This window comes from Xiphophorus maculatus, chromosome 23 (genome assembly GCF_002775205.1).
Source record: "Xiphophorus maculatus strain JP 163 A chromosome 23, X_maculatus-5.0-male, whole genome shotgun sequence".
Lineage (NCBI taxonomy): Eukaryota > Metazoa > Chordata > Actinopteri > Cyprinodontiformes > Poeciliidae > Xiphophorus > Xiphophorus maculatus.
In genome coordinates, this window is record NC_036465.1 from 10,035,901 (window position 1) to 10,061,423 (window position 25,523).

Below are 25,523 nucleotides of genomic sequence, written 5' to 3' on the forward strand. Positions count from 1 at the left end.
TGTTGCTTTCCCATCAAGAGCCCATTATGAATGCTTACAATAGTGTGCTATTAAAAAGTCAACAGGGATGTAGTTATAATGTGAGACATGTCAGGACTATCAACCAGTTCAAATTACCAAAACGTCGGTGAAAGTCCACTGCATGGCCAAAAGAAAAGAAATGTTTATAGAAATAAAATTTATGCCAATTTCAAAATTACAGACACTGTTGCTCCAGTTAGGCGCTGATTAGATGTCTCCTCTAACCGAAAAGCATTTCCACTTCTCATTTCCAAAAGCAATTCCACCACAATGTACATTTCACCCACTCACTTGATTGTGTGCGTAAAAATGTAATTGGCTTCATATTTAAAGACGCTACATGGCATTTCATTACATAATGGCACTGACTGATTTCTTATTAGAGGCAAAAATTAAAAAAGGCGTTCTTCAAGGAGCTCCTCGCTCAGATTGCTCAGAGCCCTTTGCCTTAAAAAAAAAAACCCACACAGTGATTACACGTCTGTCAATCTTTTAAGGCTAATAGGAGAGAATGGATTCAAATTAGTTGCTGAATTAGAGCAGATTTGTTTTCATAGTGAGGGGCCTCTATGTCTATCTTCCTCTGATCCATGAGCTCCAATACTAGATTAAGAAAAAAACCTACTGAATAATTGACTATTTTCCTCAGCTTTAGTTTCTGAATTTTCAATAGAATGATTCTGCATCGGACTATTTATAGGGAAAAAGTTCAAATATTTCCTCTTTTAATCTTTCCAACAGTTTGTATATCTGTTCAATCAATCAATCAATCAATCAATCAATCAATCAATCAAATTTTATTTGTATAGCACATTTCAGCAGCAAGACATTTCAAAGTGCTTTACATCATTACAAACACAGAATCACAATGCAATATAGAATCAATAATCAAAACAAAGCATTAAGTCAAGTTCCATCCATAAATTTGTAATTGATTACATTTCAAATACAATTCTAAACAGGTGGGTTTTTAGTTCAGTACACCCACTCTTAAAAACATGTTGAATAAATGTTGGTTTCCAGGTTTAGTGGACGCGGAATGTGATTAAATGTTTGCCTCAGTCTCATCTCTTACTGAAACATTCAATCTCAAGTGTTTAAGTATGAGGATTAAGGACAAACAGTCAACTCTGATTGCAAACAGTGTTTAACTTATCTTTAGATTGATCAAATGTCTTGAAAATACAGAGAGATCTAATATGTGGTAATTTGTTTACTGAAATGTTATTTTGTAGATTAGTGATTTCCAGAGGAGTCATTTCAATTTGCAACTAATAAAGAAATAAATGTAGTATTCCAATAAGAAATTGATTAAAGACACTTACTTGCCCTCACCATTATTTAAATGAAACTGGTGTTTTATTACAAAGTACCTTGGGGTCTGTTGACATCTGGCAGAAACATGCATCTTAAGTGATTTGAATATGCCTGGACAAATATGTTGTATGTCTTTTGGTGACCTTGTTCTATAGCTGCACTCGGCAATCATATAACCGATCTACAGCTATGTTTCCAGTGCCGACTCACTTTTACGCAATTTTTTCTTCACAGTAAAGGTGTGTACACAAGGTGATTGAGTTTTATTGCTGCAGAGCCCTCAGGGATTAAAATCTTTACTGTCTGAGTACTGATGCTAAGTGAAGTCAAAATTTATTGTATTTATTCTCATTTACTTAACCCATATCATATCTGTTAAGCTACTTAATAAAAATAGAGTTGGTAGCCAAAACATCGCAACAAAAATGCAACTGTGTCACATCTTAGATATGTTAATGTCTGAATAACATCTGCTTTTTTCTGTTTAGCTGACAGTTCACTGACTTTTGCGACTTGCCTGTAAAGCGGATTACTGAGAATTATCGCTCAGCACAGATTTTGATCCCAGCTGTGAATGGTCGGGGCTTGCAAGGTCTGCTTTTATCCAAATTAGGCAGGATGCATGATAATACCAGGTCTGAACAGGGCCTGGGGCCGCAGAGCACGCATGCAAAAAGGACTAAAGATCAATCTCATAATCAATTTGACAATTTAAAGCACCACGATCCTTCATTTCTTTACTGGATACTTGGGTTGGAAGGTGATTAAATGTAGGATTTATGTGTCAAGGGCCAAACATGCAACAAAGACACCCACCTTGGCTTCAGATTCCCTGATGAGTCTCTGAGCCTCTTTGAGCCTGTCATTTTCTATAGTTAACTGTGCAGAAAACACACACACACACACGCACACACACCCACACGCACACACACACACACACACACCAGAGATGCACACCACAAGATCAGACATGAAACAGCACACAGGGCAACAGAAAAGCACAAATGGAGGGTGGGTTAGATAGACAATGAACTGAACACTAGTGAACTTCAACAGGTAAAAAATTCACACCAAACACAATAAAGACGAGAGAAGTTTAGAGGACAGAGAAAGGAGCAGGAGGGAGTTGCTTACAAAGTTAATGACAATGTTAGTAACAGGCTCTATCCCCATTATATCAGAATGAGGCATTCTTGTGCAAGAGGCAGAATGTGTTGTACTTTTACACCTTAAACAAGATGTAATCCATCTTCAAAGGAACATCAGTGGAGAGCAACGACTGTATAAAAGGAACGCGGCGCAGCATCACTGACAGTTGGTGCTCCTTCAAAAACCTTCTTCCATTTCCATTTTTTTTCCAGCTCCTGGCATCATGAAAATACATTTCAACTCCACACCCTCAGATGTGTGATGGGCATTGATTTCACTGTGCCGTCTTTGTTTTAGAAATGTACCCATTGTGCTTTGATAATTCACTCTCTGCAACCTTGCCAAAAGTAAGAGAACGGGAACATTTTCTGCAAAGACTAAAATATTTTTCATGCAGCCAATCTTACAAAAGCTCTCGCTATGGACTGTAGAAACATAAATATTTGATGTGCACACTGGAACAAAAAGAGATAGAAACTTTCAGTTGTGTGGCTTAAAAGGATCTTTTTATTTTATAAAAATCTTTAAAAATTAAGGTGCAATATTGAAAGCTAAAAATGTGTATTTTATAATTCAGGAGGTCCAATAAAATAAGACTGAGATAGAAAAAGAACAAGATGATGTTTAGCAAGGACGTTCTGATTTTCTGAACCAAATTTAGTTGAGTCAATATCGATAAAACAGAATATACCTGAAAAGTTAACTTATGTTTTTTAATTCTAAAGGTGAAACACCAATTTCAGTTTATCCTAAAACTAGAAAATCCTGCACAACTAGTGAAATGAAAGGTTCTGTGACTTTCTGTTCTTCCTTTAAATCCTGAGAGACTGATTTCCAAAAAGAGTCTGAAAATCTTTGGAACTTCTGATTCTGATCACTGAGCCCAGGTACGACAAATTTCTGATACGTTCAGGTCAGGACTGGCTTAGGACAAGGAATCTAAAATATGTAGCTAACGGTTAAATCGGTTTCCAGTGGCTCAGGAAGCACCAACAACAGCTGGAGACCAACAAACCCTTTATAGAGTGGAATATTGTATTTTAACGGCACATAAAGCCACTTTATATCACAATCAAGTAACTATGTTTATTTTAGTTACAAAAATTCTGTATATATCAAACAAACCTTAAAAGAATTTGACTTTACAATTTGATGCCTTGATATTGGGCCTTCTGTCTCTTTAAGAAACTCCAGCTCGTCATCACAGCAATGCTTCACATTATGCCGTTTACGACTGAGAAGTAATTTGAATTTTAGACCCAGCAGATTCATCAGGTGTTTGCCAATTGCTACTGCTGCTAGTCAGGAGGAGCTGACTGGGGGATTTAGGAGGAACGTGTGCTGTGTGAAGCAACGGTTCAGCTGGAGATTGCAGCTTGAAGAAGTAGTTGTGTGGAAAGCTGAGTGGAAGCAAGCGTTTTACACACCCTGGCTGCCATGGAAGATTCAAGGTTTTCTCAATCTTGCACAGAAGAATCAAAGCAAAACTCCAGGTATGTTTTCAATGAGGGGACAACATTGTAACATGATAGATTTAAAAAGTCAATTATTCATAGTGCTTCCTCTTTACTGATGTTTGTCTCAAGGGTGTAATTTTCCCTGCTGCTAGTGCACCATCTTTAACTATAATTTTTCCTTCCACTGAACATTTTTAGCAAGAAGCTGTTGTGGAGGCTGCCTGCTGCGTACCTGTTGACTCAGCAGTCTTCCCTATGGTTGTGTAGGTCAGCAGATTCATCTAAAATAAAACAAATTACATTCCTAAATGAGCTGACTAATTTTGGGGGTTTTATTGGCTGTAAGTCACAATCAGTTAAAATATTATAAATAATTACTTGACACTTATCATATCTGTATGGAATATATCCTTTTCTGACATAAACTAACATTTCAGCCATCCCAACAACAACAACGAAGCTCAGAGAGAGATCTCTTCCTTGTGAGCTCTGCTACCTTTGTCAGTCAAACTTCGTAATGCATCAGGTTAGACGGCAGTCTGGCGTAAAACGACAGAGAGAGAGAGGTCTACTACACCTCCAGCTCCTCTGGGGGCCATGCTGGGTCAGCTACAAGCTGGCCAGGTTGTTAAAACCTATTAATGGGATGGCGCAGTGTGTTCCAATGAACCACTGCAGTGCTGCATTATTCATCACCTCCAGAGCCGATTCAGTGAATAGCTTTCCCTCCTGCCTTAAATGGTTGCAAGCAAAAGGTTCAGGGAGTGGTGGATGAGTTCTATTTTCTTGTGATTTCGCTGTCCTTTGTTGATGTTTACTCCACTCAACTCAACTGGGAGATAATCAAACAGACACATCAAACATGCTGCTTGTTACAATGCCAAAGTTCTGGAGACAGACTCTCATTAAACTTGTTGGTTCACAAACAAGGTGAAGAGAGGCAACTCAAACATGCAAGTGTTTTAACGTCTGACAGGAATTCTGTCGAGGAGATAGATGAAAGGTTGGGGTTATCTCGAACGACATTCATATTCAGCAAAAAAAAAAAAAAAAAAAAACCCACCAGCGATCCCACAGAGGCTTTGATGGACAAACTGAATGCGTGTCCTCACACTGATCTGAAGGTTCTGCGCTCTGATGGGTAATAACTTCTCTAAAGCACCGTGTCAAACGTGGAGTGGGTTCCAAAACACACCCTGAAGCAGAAATATGTCTGTCTATGAGAAAGAGACTGATGTTCAGTGCTTTTGGTAGCACCTCAAGTGTCTCTGATGCCCAGAATCAGCTGGATGATTATTACAGGACCACAACAAACATCAATAAATCCCTGTAATTTTACATGCGTGCATTTTATTCAGGTTAAGGGTCAAGATGAAGTTGAATAAAAGTTTTAGTTATCCTTGGTCTTCTGCTCATCTGAAATCAAATCACTCATAGACATCCATCCCTCTAGCAAAATTTATAAGCTCATTCTGGCGGATCCCTAAGGCTATGTTCACATAGCAGGCAACTAAGACCCAAATCTGATTTTTTTTTGCCCATACCTGGGCCATATCCAACTTTTTCACAGCAGTCCAAAAGGCCCAACTCCAATCCTTTCACCCCCCAAAAAACATTTGTATTTCACCACTTTCATATGTGGTACTAAATTGGATACGTATCCAAAAATTTTCAAAAAATCTGCAGTCAGAATGGCCATGTCACTGCTTTATAATTCTGCCCCAGAAGAAGCCAGACCCAGTAAACAATGGCTGAAATTTATGATTATGAAATTATGAAAGATGTCTGTCAGAGAAGCACATCACATCACATCACAATCACAGCCTTCTCTACAGAAGTTGCTCTCAGTGCTCCAAAAAAAGCCATTGACTTTTTCAAGCTGTTCTTTGTTTTAAACAACTTTCTTTGTCATGGTGATTTTGTGACAATCCTCCACAGCTGAATAACTTTAAAATGGATTCATAGATGGCTCTATCCTTTTCTTCTTCTGCAGATGCAGGTCACTTTGTGGTTGCAAACTGCTCACATGTAAATCTAACTGCGTTTGCATTTAATTAGTAGTATAAACAACCGCACAAAAAAAAATAAAAAAAAGATTGGATTTCAGCAAACAATCGGATACGAGCATGAAGATTCATATAATCTCGTCAGCATATTCTGGGTTTATCCAACTATCTCCCCCAAGTTGAACATGTCTGGAAACCTCTGAGGAAAACTCAACTGTAATCATGTTTTCATAGAAATGAGGTGCTCAGGTTACTACGACCAGCACCATGTTATTTAATGAACAAGATCCAAAGTTAGCAATTTTCAGCATCTAATGTGCCATCAGATGCATATTGTGATGCTCCTTCTGCTCCAAATAAAAAAAAAATATTGGTCAAAAAAGAGACGAGAGGAAGTATTTTTAGCTGCTCTTACATCTTAAATATAGCTTTCAAAGTGAAATCTGAAATATTTAGATTTCATATTGAATGCTCAAAACTTCACAAAAACCAAAAACCAAAATCCAAAATCGTGATTGGTGCGTCTCAGATGTTTGGCAGAGTTGTTAAAACTAATCATTCTTTCAAAGTAAAGTTCGACTTTCCAGGTTTTGCCTTTCACATTACACATTCATCTGCAGTTGGAGCAGACAGGTAGCTTTTTAAAAAGGTTAAGTTGAGAAAGAAGACTGATTGCATGACTAGTCAAGACACCAGCAAAGAATCCTGAACTGTGAAGAGTAAGGATGAATGTTTTAGAAACTGCTTCAAGCAGAAACTAAGGCTCACATGTTCAATTGTTACTAGCAACAATAAATGAAAATTTTAGATATAAAGCAATCTAAGAAACAAATGAAGCAATACCATCCCTCCATGCTGGTTGAGATTAAATTCTCAAAGAAGAGAGGCAAACTGGCCTTTTATCCCAAGGCAGTCCTAAAAAGGGTTTCAAATTGGGTTAAGGGGGAAATAGCAGTCATTTTCTGTACTCAGAACGGGGGGTTTTGACTGGGAAGAAACGACGTGGAAGCCTGGAAAAGAAACGGAATCCATCTCTGCGATGATAGAATTTCATAGGAAAAGCTTCAATAGAGCAATTCTCGCTTACAAAGAGCTACAACTTAGGAAGAAGATTGACCCTTTATTAAATCAAGCCGTCTTGCATGGATGATTACTCCCACTTACAGCACCTTCACATCTTTAAGTGGGGTGAAAAGGTATCCTTCTGACCCAATCAAAGTGTTTCTCAAGGTCCCATTACTCCTTGATGCTATGATTTTTCAGACACATTTTCATTTGTGTGAATGTTTGAAAAGTATTTAATATATTTCATCTCAACTTGATCAAAATAACTTTTTGGGGGTGCCGTTTTTGGTTGTTTTCCAGAGTAGTAAGATTTACCTGCGTCTCCAGAGTTTGGATTTTTGACTCCAGCTCCTTGATCTTTTCCTCCTTTTTTTGGGACTCGGCCTGGGCCTCCTGCCGTGCGCTGAACTCCTCATCAAACTGCAAGAGAAGAGAAACAAGAATGTCTGCGTGTAGACAAACACGTGTAGAGGGAGGTAAAGGTAAGCGTAGGGTTGTCTCCGGAGAGTGTCCAGAGGGCGCTTCAAGAGGAAGAGAAAGCACGCTACTTCGCACTCTGAGGCCCGTTTCTATCCATAACCCTTACAGCCCCAGAGTCCCGTCACCCTTTGTCTCTTGTTTGGATCTTGGTTTTCATGTATGTTGATGGCTCTAACCTTTGCAGAAACCAAGGCATGTCGCAACAATAATTTCACCAGCCCAGCAGGGAGCAGAGTGTATCGCCGCAACACGAGTCTTAAGAAAAAACATTCAGGACCCCTGCTGTTGTCAGATTGAAGTTGAGACTGTATTTCTTGCCTTAATACAGTGGAGTGAAAAAGTATTTGTTCGATTACAGATTTCTTTCTTTCTTTTTTTTTGATTTACTGTCACACCAACACCTTTAAGATCATCAAACAAAAATAATCTGAGTATAAAAAAATAGATTTCCAAGTGATTATTTAATTTGTGAAGGGAAACCTTGCTTTGACTAACAAGTTGATTAGCAAGCTCACTAAACTACGAGATAACTGATTAACCAAAATATTTGGAAAATTTAGTTAAATTTCATTGACATCCATCAGTCAAAATTAGGTTACAAAATCATTTCTTAGGCTTTGGGACTCTAGGGAACCACAGTGACTAACTATTGGAAATTAGTAAACCGGCTTTGTAGTGATTAGCCTATTAAAATAACTCCAAGATTGAAACGAAAGCTTGTCCAGGAGGACACAGAAAAACCCAGACCAGCATCTAAAGCACGGAGGTCTCACATCATTTAACTAATTGAGTTCATATCTCAATAATTAGAAAGAAACTGGGCAAACAATGCATCCATTTGAGAGTTTCACAGCAAATAAAAGAAAAAAAACACCTCTGATCTAAAATAATGATTTACCAAAAGACATTTTTATTATCCCCAAGTTTACCAATGGACCACTAAATATTTTGTGGAGCTAGGAGACAAGCTCCTAAAGGTCAAAAGTTGAACCTTTTCACCTTTACATGCAATGTAAGACTAACAGCATTTACCAAGCAGGGAAGGGAGTACTTTTGGACTGGCTTTAATAGATGGAAACATTCATTCTGATCAGGGAGAATGTCCAGCCATTAGTTAGTGACCTTAAGCTAAAGTCCACTTAGGAAATGCAGCAAGAAAATGATAATTACACAAGCAACGGTAAATGACTGTTTCAGAATGGCCTAGTCAAAGGACAACTAAAATTTTATGTCATTTGTGTTCAGCTGACATGCAGACATCTTTAGGCGCTAATTATTTTTGCCTGATATTTCTGTGGTATTCTGACAGTTCACAGTGTGACAAAAAAAAAACAAGAAATTGGAGGTTTTAAAACACTATTTCACAGAACTGCCGGTAACTGAATCTGTTTAAACCTTTAAGTGAGGTCCAGCCTTAAATACGTAATTACATCAAGGCTTTTCCACATAGCTTAACTCTCCCCAACCTTGTGCACAAATAAGTATACATCAGAACATCACCATCGATTCTTGTAATGCTGATACGGATCATGTAGCGTCACAGCCAGGTATTGATTGGGGCATGCTAAATCAATAGCTTGTCTGGGAGCTCTGGGGAAGAAAAAACTTTGCTGACGGGAGCTGGCCAACCAAAAGGAAGGGGAGGAGGGTTATTTGAGTGATTAATGTCTCACCTTTTTGGAGTACTCTACAGCCTTCTGTTCACTCTCTTCAACTTTGGCTTTATCCACACACTGATCTGCAAGACAAGAAGGGCGTGAGACACTTGAAAGGCATCTTAGGGTGCAGCATGCATCTTTAACTTATTGTGAGGCTTCGAAGTTAACTGGTGTCTTCTTTTAAAAGTATATCCAATTCCAATTTAGGTCATTCACCTGGGCTGTGAGAGTTTCTTAGGAACCTTTTTCATTTAGAGTGCCAAAATGTATTCTAAAAAAGCTTGCACTCCATTATTTCCAAAAGGAATAATTTCAAACAGCAACTGAAGGTTCCCAAGAATACATGGAATATGGCAATTTGCTGATCAGATTTCTATATATATAAAAAAAGAAGAGTTGGCATTATCTGTATGCTAAAACCTTATGTGGAATAGAAACATGATCATTACAGGTCAGGTAAGTTGTTGCACCTTGGCAAGTTTAAGGTAGCAAACAAAAAATCAATGAGAACTATAAGTGTACAGTAGAGTTGTAAACCACTTATTTTTTTAATGTAGATTATGTGCTTCACCTAAAACTTTGAAAAGTTTTTTCAAACAAAACAAATCAGCAAAATATGGCATGCTTTTTTATTCAAGCACTTGTACTCTGACACCCATAAATAAAATCCAGGGCAACCAATTGCTTTGAAAAGCCAACAAAGCAGTAAATGGAGCTTTCCAGAGTGATTTAATGCAAGTCTAAGCTCAGCTCTTCTGTGAAGGTCTTAAAGGCTTGTCAGAGAACATTAGTGAGCAAACCAACAGAATGAAGAGCAGGAAACATACCAGGCAGAGAAAGTGGGCGAACATGCCCACACCATTACTACCAGAGTTGGTGTGAAGATAGATGAAGCTAAATATAAGGTAGAAAAAAAACTATATTTAGTCTGGAAAAGACCTTTCACCTTCCAGCAGCCAGAACCACAATGGAGTAGCTTAGCTCAAAGTCTATCAGTGTAAGAATGGCTCAGTGAAGCTCCAGGCCTAAATCTGAGGTAAGAGATGAAACCTGATGTTCAAAAATGCTATCCATACAATCACCTTGAGCTGGAGGAATTTTGCAAAGAATAAACAAACCTGTCTATCTCTACATGTGCAAAAGTTGATAGCTACGCCAACAGCTGTAATTGCAGAAAAAGGGGGTTTGACAACAATTTGACTCAGTCTGAATGCTGAAATAGGACTTAAAAAATGGAGAAAAACACATTTCAATTCCCACATGTGTGTTTCAGTGAGCTTCAGCAAAGTGGGAGAGAAAATGTCAACCAGCAGACAGTTGTATACAAATGAATGTCACAATTTTCAGATTTCTATTTAAATAAATAAAAATACACACTTCCTTTTCATTTCAGTTCACTGTCATGTATGACTTTTTATTGGTGCATCATGTAAAATCCCAATAACATACAAAGAACTTTAGTACCGTATTATGATGCATCAAATTGAGAAAATGTTCAAGGGGTTTAAATACTTTTGAGTTGAAGCAATAGATGAAGCTTGTTTGGTGGAGAAATGAGTGGAAGTGTACATGACTCATGACCTACGAACACCATTTGGCTCTGGAAAAATGCATTTTAAACAAAATGCCTCAAGTTTTAATGTGAGTGGATCAAGGCATTTTGTCCGTAGCCTGCCATCATTACACAGCTACAGCTTAAGATGACAACTCGCTTTAAAAGAGGAAACTAAAATGTTAAAAATAGGTCTAAAAAGGGCAGAAAAGACACATTTCATCCCTCCATGTGCTTTTTATTAAACTTCAGCAAAGTGTGAGAGAAAGCTTCATGCAGCATCTGTTCTCAAGGGATAAGTTTAGAAACTTTTAATGACCCTTTGTTGGCAAGTCACAAGCTAGCGACACAACTGTGAGAGACAAAGTCAATTTATTTTTATTTTTCAGCGAGAAAAAAAATATCTCCTTTGGCATTGCAGCTCAAATTAACGTTGTCTGCTTGACTCCACCAACACAAATTAACTGGATTAAAGCAAACGCTTCTCCATTAAACGATTCATTTGGCCAAATGAAACACAGTTTACTGTAAAACTTATTCTCATTTTATGCATGCTAGATAGACTGGAAAACTTGGACTTTTTCGACCAGCCAATGAGTTTAGCTTGTAAATCTATTGATGTTTGAAAAGAATATGCAGTTATACTAAAAAAAACAAACTAGTCCAACAACACCAACCAGATACATTGCAGTTTGTGGTTGAATTAAGTTTTTATGTGCAGTTAGATGTAGCGTAGTAATAGAAATCAACACATACAGCTGCCAGGATTTTTATATATCCGACTCTGTTTAACATTTGGAACATCAACTGAATGTTGTTGTGAATTGTTATTTCACAACAACATTTAAGGAGTTATTTAAGGAGTCAGCAAATGCTGGTTGTAGTGCATTCCTCTAGCAGAATCTAAGCAAAATGGGTCAATGGACACATTGTTTAGAGGAACAAGGTAGTTATATGAAAAGAAGTGCAGAAAATAGTGCTACTTGGCTAAAATGGTGCTTTAGAATGGAAACCAAACCTAGAAAGACAGTGAAGAGACTATCAATGGAATGGATCAAATAACAAATCCATTATTGACAAGGCTCAACAAATGCCTGGTTTACAGGTCAAGATTTTTTAAATCTCTGTTGATTTTCAAAACTTGAGAGACTCCACAAGTCTCTCAAGTCTTGTGTACAATAAAAAATTATACATATAACAAGCACATGACAAATAAAACACAACACACACAGACAGGTTTCACTCAAGAGCATTGAGGTCAGATGGGAGATCTCTGTAAACCTGTCGAGATTAAACATGAGTTCATAGTAAACAAACATGGCAGGAAAAAGCAACAGCAGAAGTTTGGGCATGATGAATTGCCCAGCATAATTTTCGGACCTTCGTTCAATAAAAACATGGCTAGGGACATACAAGTGCTGCTTCTGAGGCAAAATCGAGGAATGCAGAGAGATTGTGGAATGTATTTTGATTGTCCCGGGCTGAAATGCCCTGAGCCAGAGGTCAGTTGATTCTATGCAACACAGATGTGAAGCAGCTCTCTGATTATACAGGTAACTATTAGTTCAGTGAGTCACATGAAAGCTGGATCTTGAAACAATTTTCAGTTTAAACTGTAAATGTCTGAGTTTGTGAAGAAAAACACATGAGGTGGTATTAGTTGTAGGGGCTAGTTTTCCTTTTTTTCTCATTTTTTGTAGATTGATTTTAAGTAAGTTAAACTTTTATAAACTTTTTAATTGAAAGTACAAAATGAAGACTTTCTATTGTATTTGCATGTGTAAAAATAATAATTTATAAATAAAAATAAATATTTTAAAAATAATATTTAAAGGAACACTATCCTACTTTAATAATAGCACCTTGTCAAAAAGTAAGAATACAACACGAGTATCAAAAAATATCAGCATTAGCAAAAATATTAGCATTTTCCAACAAAAGGTGGCACATAAACAACATTTGCAGTATGACGTAGTTGAAAAGTTACCAATAAGCTGAGTGAAGTCCACATCCAATCGTTTACTGTAGCCAAAGTCAGGGTCCGTCCCACTGCGATGCAGAACCACCTGAGACACGCATTCCTCGATCACCTTGTAGTACTGAGGTCTGAGAGAGGTCACGAGACAAAGCAGAACAATTAGACATGAGAGATATGAGTGACACAAAGCCCACGAGGCTAATTAACCACAAATGATTCCCTTATCCAAGTAGAGGTCACAAAATGCCATGTCGAAAAGGCTGCTGCTGGAGAAAATAGGTGCACCATTAAATTTGATCACTTGCTTCACCCTTATCGTAAATTTAGCAGATTAATGGCTACACAGAAACCAACCACGCGATCGTCTGTCCATTTCAAGGTGACTGACGGCCGCCAATGCTACGCCTGCCCCCTTGCGTAATTTGCAATCTTCTTTGCCAATTAGGGCGACCGTAAAAACTGAAATGTAAATCTAATCAGTGTAATGTGTGTAATTAAAGGCACAATGGGCAAGAAAACATGCCAGGCAGTTGGGAGCGTGGCGTCGTCAAACACGGACTGTGAATCAGCCTGAAAGTCCGTCGCCACCGCGCAGGTTGCTGTGTGACCTTTTCTGTGTAACATTATCAACTTTAATTGCAAGTGACATTTAGCAAATACAATGCCATCTTAAGCCGAGCTCCAAACTGAGAAGTAATTATTTTTTAACCCTGACACAGGCCAGCGTTTGATGTTTAAATCTGAAACCAGTCTTGCTTTTTTTTTTTATTCTTCCAGAAGCTAAACATCATCTACTTTGCAAGTTAAATTTTCATCTTGAGTAGAAGAGGTTTGAAAAACTGTCAGCCAGGACACCCTGACAACAACTTAATATACTAAAACTAAACTTCACTGTTCAAGTGCATGAAAGGGTTCTGAGACATCAAACTGATGTCTCCTGCTGGGCCTCTTCAAAACATCAGAACACAAAAAATACATAAAAATAAAAGCCTTCAACAGCAATTTCTACAATCACCACATGCAAGAAAAATAATTACCTTTACAGTCCAAAAAACACGAGTCTATGTTTTAATAACCAAACTAAAACAAAAATGGGATTAAGTCAACTTTTTAGAGTCAAAAAATGGTTAAAAAATGTTTGTTTATTGTTTTAATGTGTTTTAATATATGAAACCTTTGAAATAAATACATATTTTGTTGTAGTGGCATGACCTCACATTTGGAGAAAAAATGTTGAAAGGTTTGAGAAATTGACTAAATCATCAATGTAATATCTACAGACACATATGAATATTAAATTATAGGATGTAATATATAAGCAAATGTGAAGCTGGCCAAGATGGATAACAAGACAGTTCTGAAGTGAATCAGCATAATTACTAAAAGAGAAATCCATTACCATCTGGAAAACAGCGATCTGATTAAATAATCATAGGAAATTATTCAGTTTGTTTTTGGTAACAGCACAGAAATAAATTCAAAGTACAGTCGTCAATTAAGTCCCTCTGATTGTCATTAAATTCCTAATTAAAAAAACAACTACACTTTAATGTGTTTTGTTATTTTACACCAGTGGATGACAGTAAAAGATCCACCTTCGTACATAAATATGCTGGAGTTTAATATTTTTAGCTTCCTCTAGATTGTCCAATTGATTTATAACCGGAGACGTCTAAAAGCCTGAGGTTTTAAGACGACTTAGATTAGATAAGGACTTCAGTCTGATCAAAGGCTTGGCTGTCTGTTGGTTCTGCGTGAAAAACATTGAGCGAGAAGGAGGGGAAGCATTACTGCTGCTAAAATGTGATAATTGATTACAGCAGGCAGAACTGTGAACAAAGTGTCTGCTGCCAGGTGGGTTAATTTTGTCCAAAAAGACCAAAAACTGCACATAAACAAAATATGTCAGCGAGAAAATAAAAAGGAACATGACAGCTCTTTGTTGCCATCAAACATTAAATGAAACAGAGTTAACATCTGCCCTTTTAAGTTTAACAGCTAATCTCAAAGTCTATTTTTCCACTGCGATACCTTGTGGGTGGACAAGGCACACGAATGTTGTTTTATAAAAGAAAAAGAAAAAGAAAAAAAGAAATTTTCAGCTAAAGTAAATAAGAATAAACCAGCATTTAGGTGTACTGTTTTGAAAGCATGAAATGCCACAAATTAATCTTGAGCTGGTGGATTCACCCACTCATGACTGGCACAAGCTGGTGATAGCTCACACGTCGCCCCGCATGGCTTAAGCACCGTGGGGACTCGGCTTACAACTGTCATGAATGCACACCACATTATTATCTCAATAAGCCACACTATTTTCCCCTTCGTCCTCCATCCTCCACCGCCGCCACCGAGCAGATAGAGACTGGGTGGAGATAACTAGAGATGGAGAGAGTGACCCAGAACTGTCAGGGCCCTTCCACAGTGGGCAGGCCTGGGCTCCCGAAGTGAGCACATGTCCCCAGTATCATCCTCAACTTCTTCTTTTTCTTTGGCACCTTCATTTCTTCTAGTGATAACTTGTGGTTCAGCCACTTGATCCAGCCTTGCTCCACATAACCAGTGTAATCCCCGTATCACCAGGCTCCAAAAGAGAAGATCTGCTCTATTATTGCTGGGTGGGTTTGATGTGTTCCAATTCACTACACTTGCAAGGAAAGATTAATTATCAAAAATAAACCCAGCCCCAGAAGGGGAAAAACGTACAACTTTTGCTTTGTTTGGAGACTTTATAGTAGACAGAGCGGGTTCACTCATAATTAGAAGACTGCCATGTTTAAAAAACAAATGCTTAATGATATTATATTTAAAAATAATAAGTGGTAGCAAATGAAAAATAGGAAATACACTTCCTTGTAAATGTTCTGGACTTTGTCACGTTAAAAACATAAACATCTGTACATTTTATTTGGATTTTATGCAACAGATCAACACAAATATGTGAATCATGGGGGAAGGGAAGATATAGTAAAAGATATACCGTTTCCAAAAGATGTTAAAAATAAAAATCTGAGGCACGTGCTGAGAAATGTAAGAGTATAATACTAAATAAAACATAAGGCAACAAACTGCCTTCAGAAGACACGGCAGACACCTGCTGTGTTTAATTTAATCCCAGTATAAATGCAGCTGTTCTGCAAACACATAAAAGATTTGTTAGAGAAAATTACAAAACAAAACTCATCAGGAAAATTATATTAAAAATCATATTTATGGAAATGACAGAACCTAACATTACAACTACAAAAGGCTGCAAAGTGATAATTTAAATCGAAGGATGTTTATGTGAAAAATTGCTCAAAGTCTAACTGGGCTGAAAATTTCCATCTCTAGAAATGCAGAGCTAGTAGATGCACTCAAAAAGCTGTAATTGTATAGGTCGTTTGTCGAGAATTAAGCCACTCTAATATACAGTATATATATATATATATATATATATATATATATATATATATATATATATATATATATATATGTGTGTAACTTTGACTGACAGTTCACAATTATATAAAGTTTCAGTACATAACACCTCAAGAATCCATTGAATTTTGTAGCTGCAACATGACAACACATAAATAAGTTTGAAGCGTGAGACTACTTTGAAAAAACCCAGCATAGCGGACAAAAATGATAAAATAATATACACAAGCTCATGTTTTTTGTAAATTGGTCTGGATTCAGAGTTCTCCCTCACATTCACCTCATCCAACCCTAAATCGAAATACAGTATTTATTTAAAAAGCTGCTTGGACTGCATTAGTTCTCCATCTTTCATAATCTGCAGCTGTGATGTGAGGGAATTAAATGTGTCACTCATGATGCGTTTCTACTCGTAATGTCTGTGTTCTGAGTTCATACTTGCATTAGTTTGGATGGTTGAAGGGAAAAGAAATTCATAACATATCTTTTGAAAGAACTTTAGATGATTTTTCATGAGCAGTTCAACTGATCCCTTCATGCTTCTGCCTCAAGGAGCTGAACATGGACAATGAAGCAGAGGTAGACATGGATGGTAAATGTGAATTCTATTTCTCACTTCCTCCGAATAGATGAGGAATGCATTATTCATGACTCCAAGGGGACAGCAACTTGTCTTTAGTAAATTCATCCACCTCCTCTCATCCTCTTATCTTCCAACTTTCTTTTTTTAAGCCGCAGTTCTGCAAAAAGTTCTGACGCAGCAAGAAATTAATCAGAGCCTCTCTATTAAAATAAGTCACACTCTCATTTTACAGTCACTGACTAATCTGCTTTTTCAAACATTAGGCAGCTTACATTTTAGAGTGGCTTAATTCTCGACAAAACAAAACGATGTCCTGACTGAAATGGCTCCCCTGATAATGATCATTCGAACAGTGCAAAGAAATAAGAACCGCCAACTCTTAAACGACTGCTTTCTCCTGTGCAACACAGCCAACACTCATCCAATTAAGGTTGTTGGCTGGAGTATGAATTTAACATACAGATATCAGTGATGCAGCACTTCTGTCCTAGATAATGATTCAAGCTACAGCAGGCAGAAGTCTGCAGGTAGTGATCCAAAAAAAGACAAAATACAAACAATATTTTGGTTTGTAACTTTCAGGCTATCATTGGGTAAAGTTATCGGAAAAATGGTAGAGTGGAAGAAAAATTATCATCTGAGGGTTTATAGTTAAAATCCATGAAGGAGTGTTAGAGACACCTGTCGGGTAAAAAGGAGAGGCAGAAGCAAGTGAGGTGGATTAGCAGTGCTTGGCAACACCTGATGATGTCATCCAGGACATGTTCCTGTATAATAATGTCTATGACAGTTGTGTCTTCAGTCAGAGGCCGACACAGACTCTTTGTCAGGCTGACTGCTACTGGAGATCCTTTCTGCCCACAGCATCACTTTTCACAACGGCTCAAGAAACTTGGATGGTATGAACATTTAATTTCCTTTTGGGAGAAATAAAGCAATTTTGAACTTGAAAAATAAAAAAAGCTGTGGAAAAGTATATGAATAATTTGGTTGAAATAATGCTGCCTTGTGTAAATAAGCAACTAACTTTGTAGTTCAGAATAAGATTTACTAAAGAAGTTCTATTTCTGCTATAAGACATAGAATTACCAGATAAGCATTTTCTCACAGAGATTATCTTGTACTTCATTCTCAACATTTTCAGTTTATTATAAAACAGATTAAAATCAACGTTTTTACCAGGCCAAACTTTATAAGTTTGTCAAGTTGTGTAAATACAACAAATTAGGTGTTCCTTTTTAAAGTTTTCAGATTTCAACTGGAGGTTTCTCAACCACATTGCTCTCATATTCTAATGTCAATAGAAAAACAGTTTATTTGATTTTTTATAGATCTTTTATAGATCTTTATTTGATCTTATAAAGCGTCTGATGTTATAAAATCATTCACACAAAGAGCACAGTGCAGCCTCCTTTAGTGAACATTTTGCTGCAGCGTCTGAAACATAAAATACAGAGAACGGCAGTGTTATCAAACTGCACGCTAATAATAGTTAGCAGTGCCGCTGTCCTGCAACCTTGAGACACATCTCTCCCCCAGTACACCCGAATCTAATCAATGGGTAATGACAAGGCATTTACAAATATTGCTGACATGAAAAAGGTAATTCAGCCATTTGATTCAGGTGTATAGGAGCAGAGAGGCATCAAAAAGTCGCTAATGATTAGCCTGATCACTGAGCCTGTTGTGATTAACAATGCAGCTAATAGCTCAAATTTTCCCTTACATTTTTAAATGTCTCTTTTTTAAAAAGCAGATGTAAGTCCAGAGAGGACATTTTATGGACGTCCAGGCATCCGTTAAAGAAAAGTGCCTGCGTGAACGTAAAATGAGATTGATGGGTTTGTGGGTATTGTATCTGCAGTTATAGAGGCAGAGTGAGAGTTAGCCTCACTAGGTCATCAGTCAATACAAGGCCAGCAGTATGTAAAAGCCAAACAGAACTTACCTGATGTAATAGTCATTCCTGATAAGCAATAGGTGCTGAAGGATTGACAGAAAGTAGGTCTCCGAGGCGGTGTCTTTCACCATATTTGACAGGAGATGGTACACTTCATTCATATCAGTGAGAGAGCAAGGTTAAGGGAAAAACAACTTTTTTCTTAAATCAGATAGCTCTAAAAGCATCCATTCTGACAAACTTATTCAACTCCTGTGAACATTTAAAGGTTATTACAGTTTGTTTTCATTAGAAGCGTTTATTTTTTTTTAGAGATTGCAGCTCAGCTTCTCTGACAGGCATCATCGCACAAAAGTCAACAGAGATATAATTTCTCTTTTCTGCTGTCTCTCAGGGGAGCTGTGACAGAGTAAACTGCTAAGTTGAGAAAGGGGGACTGGCATTGAAGAAGGCTCCCACAGGTTCACCTGTCACTCCAGACCTTTCAAAACATACAAAACTAATTACATGAAAAAGTCACTCAATGCTTTACTTTTCTACACCAACTAAATCTTGAGGATCTGATCTTTTGCAGGGTAGGAGCAAATGTGAGGCTAAACCTTTGTATTGAAAGTGGCATGCACGTAGAAGAAAAATGTTAGGCGATTAAATTTGCAAAAGCTATCGATTGTGTGTCTTAGCTATGCTTTGCTTTTAAAGGAAATCCACTGATGGCTTGACAGCTGAAGCAGCCGGTAAATCTAACGGGCCATTTAATGCTTTAAGTTTAAGTCTAATGAGCAATACATCTCGATTGAAAGCATTTGATTTGATCTTTCAACCGTTCAAAGAAGACAAGATGGTAGAAACGGAAATTAGATGCTCCAACAATGCAAGTTAAAGGAAAGTATGAACACATTTTAGATAATTGCGCAGAATAAGGTTCACTGCTACTCACAGTTGTATTGTATAAAGTGGACAGAAAAATTTGTAGAAAGGCTACCTACAAATGTTTATATTTATCAACAGCAAAAAATTTGAAACCTGAGCACAATTAGGTGTTCAGGGTTGAACCAAATGATCCAAAAAAAACCCCACAAATAAATCTACCGTACTTAACTTATGTCTAAAAGGTGGATCCAAGTCAGCAAAAAGGCAAATTTTAATTTACAATTATTTCATAAAAAGAAAGGTCAATTATCCAACAAGAATTATGCCAAGTCCTTGTCGATGTCAACCAATCATCTTGCTAAGATACACTTTCCATTACTAGGGTTGGGTAGGTTTTATTATCAATGATCAAGCTTCGTTCATATAAATGAATCAAAGCCTCAAATTATGACGACATTCATGCTCATGATGGGTGAATGTACACTTCTGAGTGAAGACGATTAAAATCTATACACAAATCGTAGCTCTTCACAATATGCATTAAAGTATTTAAACCCACAGTCTCATCAACCGCCACAGCAAACAGAGACGCCGGAGAAATGTGTTCATGATCTATGGGTTGCTCCGCTTGCCAGATCCCTCACTGCGCTTGGAAAAGATCAATGCCTTTAAATGCTGTTTCACCGCTCTCCAAATCAATGTTAACAGTGTCTGTAATTAAAATGCTTTAAATATTTTTTTTTTCTTCTTTTAGAAACAGACGGGGGAATTAAAGCTCTTCTAAAGTATTGTTTCTCTCCTCTGCACTACCTGCGAGAATTACCAGCCCTGGGAGATTCAATTATAACCTCACCACAGCTGCATTTCAGAAGGCAGGGGGGAGAAGGAGCTCACCCTGGGAGAGAGCCGAGCTTCATTCATCTATCACTAACCTTCGGACGTAACCCTGCTGTAAAACGCTGAGCTCCTCCATGCTCCCCTCATTCACGCAATCGAAGCTTTTTCTCCTCACTCTTAGTTTCTCTCTCCATTCCTTTATTCTCTCTCTCCAAATAATGAATAAACATGAGTGGCAGTCAAGTGTGATGTAGGCCAGTCAGTGGTGGGGTCAATCAATCACCATTCCACAGTTCATTAATATTTATTAGAGCCTGGAGTCATCTCCTCAGCACCTGGACCCAGAGCTGGACACAGGAGACGAGTCTCTTCAGGTTAATATTTATGAAACCGCTGGGAGAAACAAGACACATGTGCAGAGCTCAGGTGGTAGAGGTTTTTCTGGTGTGTGTGTGCGCTCCATGCAGACAAAAGGACAAAGGGTAACCTGGGTTTTCCAATCAGGGCCATACCTCACAGATCAATACCACATTGTCCTTGGAAACAAACATTAGGCCTTCTCATTTGTGAACCTGCTCAAGCACATCATTAATCCAGCTACACCTCCCCACCTCCACCCACTCCTCTCTATGCACACATTCACAACTCCTCCTCCCCTCGCAAGTGTCACACCAAACTGTCACTCACCGTGGCACTTTTATGCCCTTACAAGAGCTGTGGAAGAAAATGGTAGCAGGAACGAACATCTACATAATGTCAGAGTCTGGTTCGTCTGCTCACAATGTCAGCTATTCATACATGGCCTGGGAGAAGATTTCTGAATTATTAAAGAGATCTTCTCTCAGATGCCAGGAGAAGTTTGCCACTCAGGACTAAATTTGTGCTCCTCTTATTACTTACACGCCAAAATTTCAGAGCCAAAAAGTGGAGAAACAAGTAGTGTGGCTACAGGTGCATCTCAGAGAATTAGAATATAGTTGACAGGGTTTTTTTTTTATTTCAGGATTTTAATTCAAAAAGTGAAATGTGAGGCATAGATTTTGAAAAATGTTGATGGTTATGACTTTCAGCTAATGAAAAATCCCAAATTTAGCTTGTCAGACATGAGAAAAGACCAAGAAAAACATTGTGTTTTGGTCTATATATCCAGAGTCCATTTTCCAAGCAAACTAATGGAAAGTGTAGTGGAAGGAAAAATATGGTAGAAGCAGCAATAAAAATGTCAGCTTCTTGAAAAATAATGAAAATGCTTGGTTCTTTTGCATGAATTACTGAAGCTGTGAGCCTGAGGGACTGTTGAGGTGATAATGGAGCCCAGGCTACTTTAATATTGCCATTCAGCTTGTCGGCTTTAAGTGTCTAATCTTTCACTTGAAAATACGCCATAGAAAAACTAAGAAGGTTAGAGTCAGCACAGTGATATCATGGCCATTAAACTGGATATTGGTACTTTTGGCATTGTGGGCAAGGTGTAAAGTCTTTCTAGTATGCATTTTAGCACACTTTTTCCTTCTACTAAACTTTCTGTTAATATGCTTTAATACAGCACTCCTATTTTTGAACTGAATCATGACAATGACATAAGAGTTATTAAAAAACCCTTTAATTAATACTAATTTATTTCAATTGCTCTGAAAACTGAATTCTTACTAAATGTAAGCTAGTAATCAAAATGAACTAAAATAAAGGCTTGAAATATATCACTGTTGTCTAATGAATCCATCATACAGTATGAGTTTCCCTTTTTGAACTGAATTACTGAAATAACTGACTTTATTAAGATGCTAGAAATATTAATTAGGCCCGAGCAGCAAAGCGCTGCGAAGGCCTATTGTATCTGTACTGTTTTATTATTATTCTTCCACCCATTTCGTGGGCCCATTTGGGGGCTTTATCATATTCAAAAACTCACCAAACTTGGCGGAAGCGACTAGGCGGTTTAAAAATTTTGAATTTTAAGGTCGCCGCAAAAATCGCAAAAAAAATTGCTCAACGGCGGCAACTAGCAATTTTCAAAAGACCCATTGCTATTCACTTACTTCATCGTAGAGACTTGAAATTCGGTACAGTTGTAGAGCTCACTAAGACGCTCAGAATTTACAAGTAATGTCATAGTGCAAGTATCGCAGGAAGTCGGCCATTTTGTATTGAAGGTCCATTTTGGACCTCGATTTTGACGTTTACAGCCTTCGTATTTGATCGAACTCCTCCTAGGGATTTCGATTGATCGGCTTCAAACTCGGTCAGTCTGATCATAAGGCATGTTTGATTTAAAGTTATCAAATTGGTGAGTTTTGGAGCATGTTGAAGGGGGGTTAGCAGGGGTCAAAGTTCACCTACACGCCATGAAACAAAAACCTCTTATATTTCCTATACAAAAACACATAGAGGGACCAAACTTTCAGTGATTGATCGACATCAGGTGTCCTAAAATACCCTGCAGTGAAATTTTTTTTTTATGTAGGCCACGCCCCCTGAGAGCAGGAAGTGTAATGTTTTACTGTGAACGGTCGCTATCTTAGCCCTTTGACCTAATCAACATGAAACTGTGTCCAGAGACAGAAGACATGTTGGTGTGTTGTGGATTCCAACCCCGACCGGCTGCGATGAAGCAGGTGGGCGTGGCGGCGTTGCGAACGCCATCGAATTTCGTTTGGCTCTGAATTCCACAGTTTCGGGGTGAGCTGCTCCAAACTCACTAGGATGGATCCTTATCCATCCCCGAACAGGAATCCATAGCGATATTTGGTGGGCGTGGCCTAATTTTTCTATAGCGACCCCTAGAGTATTTTAAATGAACAGCCCCAAGCCATGCTTAAACCTAGAATTACGAAACTTGGTACACATGTGTATCTTGTCGGGACGTACAAAAAAGTCTCTTAGAGCCATGCTCTAAACCCAACAGGAAGTCGGCCATTTTAGATTGAAGTTCATTTGACCTCGATTTTGACGTTTACAGCCTTTGCATTTGATCGAACTCCTCCTAGGGTTTTCGATTGATCGGCTTCAAACTCGGTCAGTCTGATCATAAGGCATGTCTGATTTAAAGTTATCAAATTGGTGACTGTATGAGCTTGCTGAAGGGGGGTTACCAGGGGTCAAAGTTCACCTACTCGCCATGAAACACGAAACTCTTATATTTCCTATATAAAAACACATAGAGGGACCAAACTTTCTGTTATTGATCATCAATAGGTGTCCTAAAATACCCTGTGGTGAAATTATGACATCGCTTAGGCCACGCCCCCTGAGAACAGGAAGTGTCATGTTTTACTGTGAACGGTCGCTATCTTAGCCCTTTGACCTAATCAACATGAAACTGTGTCCAGAGACAGAAGACATGTTGGTGTGTTGTGGATCCAAGCCCTGACCGGCTGCGATGAAGCAGCTGGGTGTGGCGGCGTGGCGAAGTGACCTGTAACGCCGATGCCATACGTTTGCTTCTAGATTCCACATGTTTCGACCGAGCTGCACCAAACTTGGCCTGACTCATCCTGGTGTGATGCCTGACAATGCTTTGTCATCATATTATGACGTCATCTAAGCCCCGCCCCTCAGAATGAATTAGAGAGATCTTCTGTGTAATTACATAATAAACAGTCCATGTTCGTTGTTTGTAGGGCAATGCTGCCCTCTGCTGCCCACTGAAATAGTTTCATTATTTCAGTAATTCGACACCAGAGGGCAGCATTGCCCTACGGAATGACAGTTCAATGTTGAATTAAAGAGGAAAAAATTAAATAATTTGTAATTCTAACACAAAAACTGACAGAGACACCAAACCTTCAGTTATTGATCATTATCTTGTGTCCAATAATATCCAATGGTTAAATGATGACATCACGTAGGCCACGCCCCCTGACAACAGGAAGTCTTGTATTTTACTGTGAACGGTCGATAGCTTCTGCACCAAACTTTGCACGAGTGACCCTGGTGGGATCCCTGACGACCCTGTGTCATCATATTATGACGTCATCTAAGCCCCGCCCCCTCAGAACAGGAAGTGTCTTTTTTTTCCTTGGAAAGCTCCGTTTATGGCTCTCTTGACCTAATCAAGGTAATTCAGATGATGAGCTCTGTCAATGCTCGCTTCTGGCTGAACCGTGTGGGCGTGGCCAAATGGCGAATATCAGTCCCTCGCCATATGCATACGTTTGGCTCTTATTCACGCATGGATCATCCGATTGGCGCCAAACTGGATATGTATGACCTTTGTTCACCTCTAAAGAGCCCGACGGATTTGAGATGTAATTTGACTCCACTGCGCCCCCTAAGTTGATACATCGGCCGTATCTCCTCGACGCATCGACCGATCTGCGCCAGATTTTTCGACAGTCGTCGGGGAGCGCCGCCGAACGCATTCACGCGTGTCGCCCGGTGGACGGGCGGGGAAAACGCGCGACAGCTCCTGCGGCGGCTGGCGTGCGGCGGTGCTGGAAACTGCGGCGGAGCTTCCGCGGTGGGGAGCGGGCTGCGGCTCTGGAAACCGAGCGAGAGCTTCTGCGGTGGCCGGAACCCCCGCGGTGGCCAATAGGCCGGAGCGGCGCTTGCTGCGAGGGCCGCCCGAGGCTGCTTGCAGCTTTAATTTTATACTTTTTTCTTGTGTTTCATTAATGTCTTTCACAATTCAAAGCTAACAAAAAGCGAACTAAAGAGAAGAGGGAAAGGATTGAAGGAAAAGAGCAAATAAAGGAGTAAAGAGGTTATAGGTTAAGATGACTTGGTTATTTACCAAGTGTACCTGTCTGGGGATAGAGAGGGATATTGTGCTTTGACTCATCTAATCCTCCTCTAATGAACAAAGCCATGGGGCAGATTTAGTCTGCAAAGCTGGACCAAAACCGACGATACGCACCGGCACACCACATCTCGCCTCTATGTGGCAACACAAAAGACCAAAGGATATTCCATCTCAGCACGGATGTCGTCCAGGCGATGGGAGAGTTCGATGGCGTCTTCATCTTTGTTCTCATTGAACACCTTCAGCTGAATGTCCAGCTCCTCTGTCTTTTTTATCTCCTGGAAATTAGTGAAAGTACTAAGAGTTAAAAGTGCTTTTATACAGTGTAATATAAAATACACAGCTATTACATTACCTTCCAACTAACATGCCTCGCAAAAGTATTTACACCTCACTGAAATTCTTCATTTTCTGTCACGTTGCAATTAAAAACTACAAAGTCCCACATTGGGATTTTGTGTTGGTGATGGCAGCATCATGCCATGGGAA

The 25,523-nt window shown here is 38.7% G+C and overlaps 1 protein-coding gene across 4 annotated transcripts in view; it reads right to left on the bottom strand.

Annotated features, from left to right (window-relative positions):
• diaph2 (diaphanous related formin 2) overlaps positions 1-25,523 on the bottom strand; it is a 454,593-nt gene that overhangs the window by 288,189 nt on the left and 140,881 nt on the right. For 3 of the 4 annotated variants that reach the window (XM_023328256.1, XM_023328254.1, XM_023328253.1), the window contains exons 13-18: positions 25,200-25,312; positions 18,635-18,751; positions 12,693-12,811; positions 9,169-9,233; positions 7,331-7,435; positions 2,155-2,217 (exon numbers count right to left, since the gene is read on the bottom strand). In XM_023328256.1, the coding sequence (XP_023184024.1) occupies positions 2,155-2,217; positions 7,331-7,435; positions 9,169-9,233; positions 12,693-12,811; positions 18,635-18,751; positions 25,200-25,312 (582 nt within the window). The remainder of the gene's footprint in view (positions 1-2,154; positions 2,218-7,330; positions 7,436-9,168; positions 9,234-12,692; positions 12,812-18,634; positions 18,752-25,199; positions 25,313-25,523) is intronic. The other variant, XM_023328255.1, reaches the window with a different exon arrangement.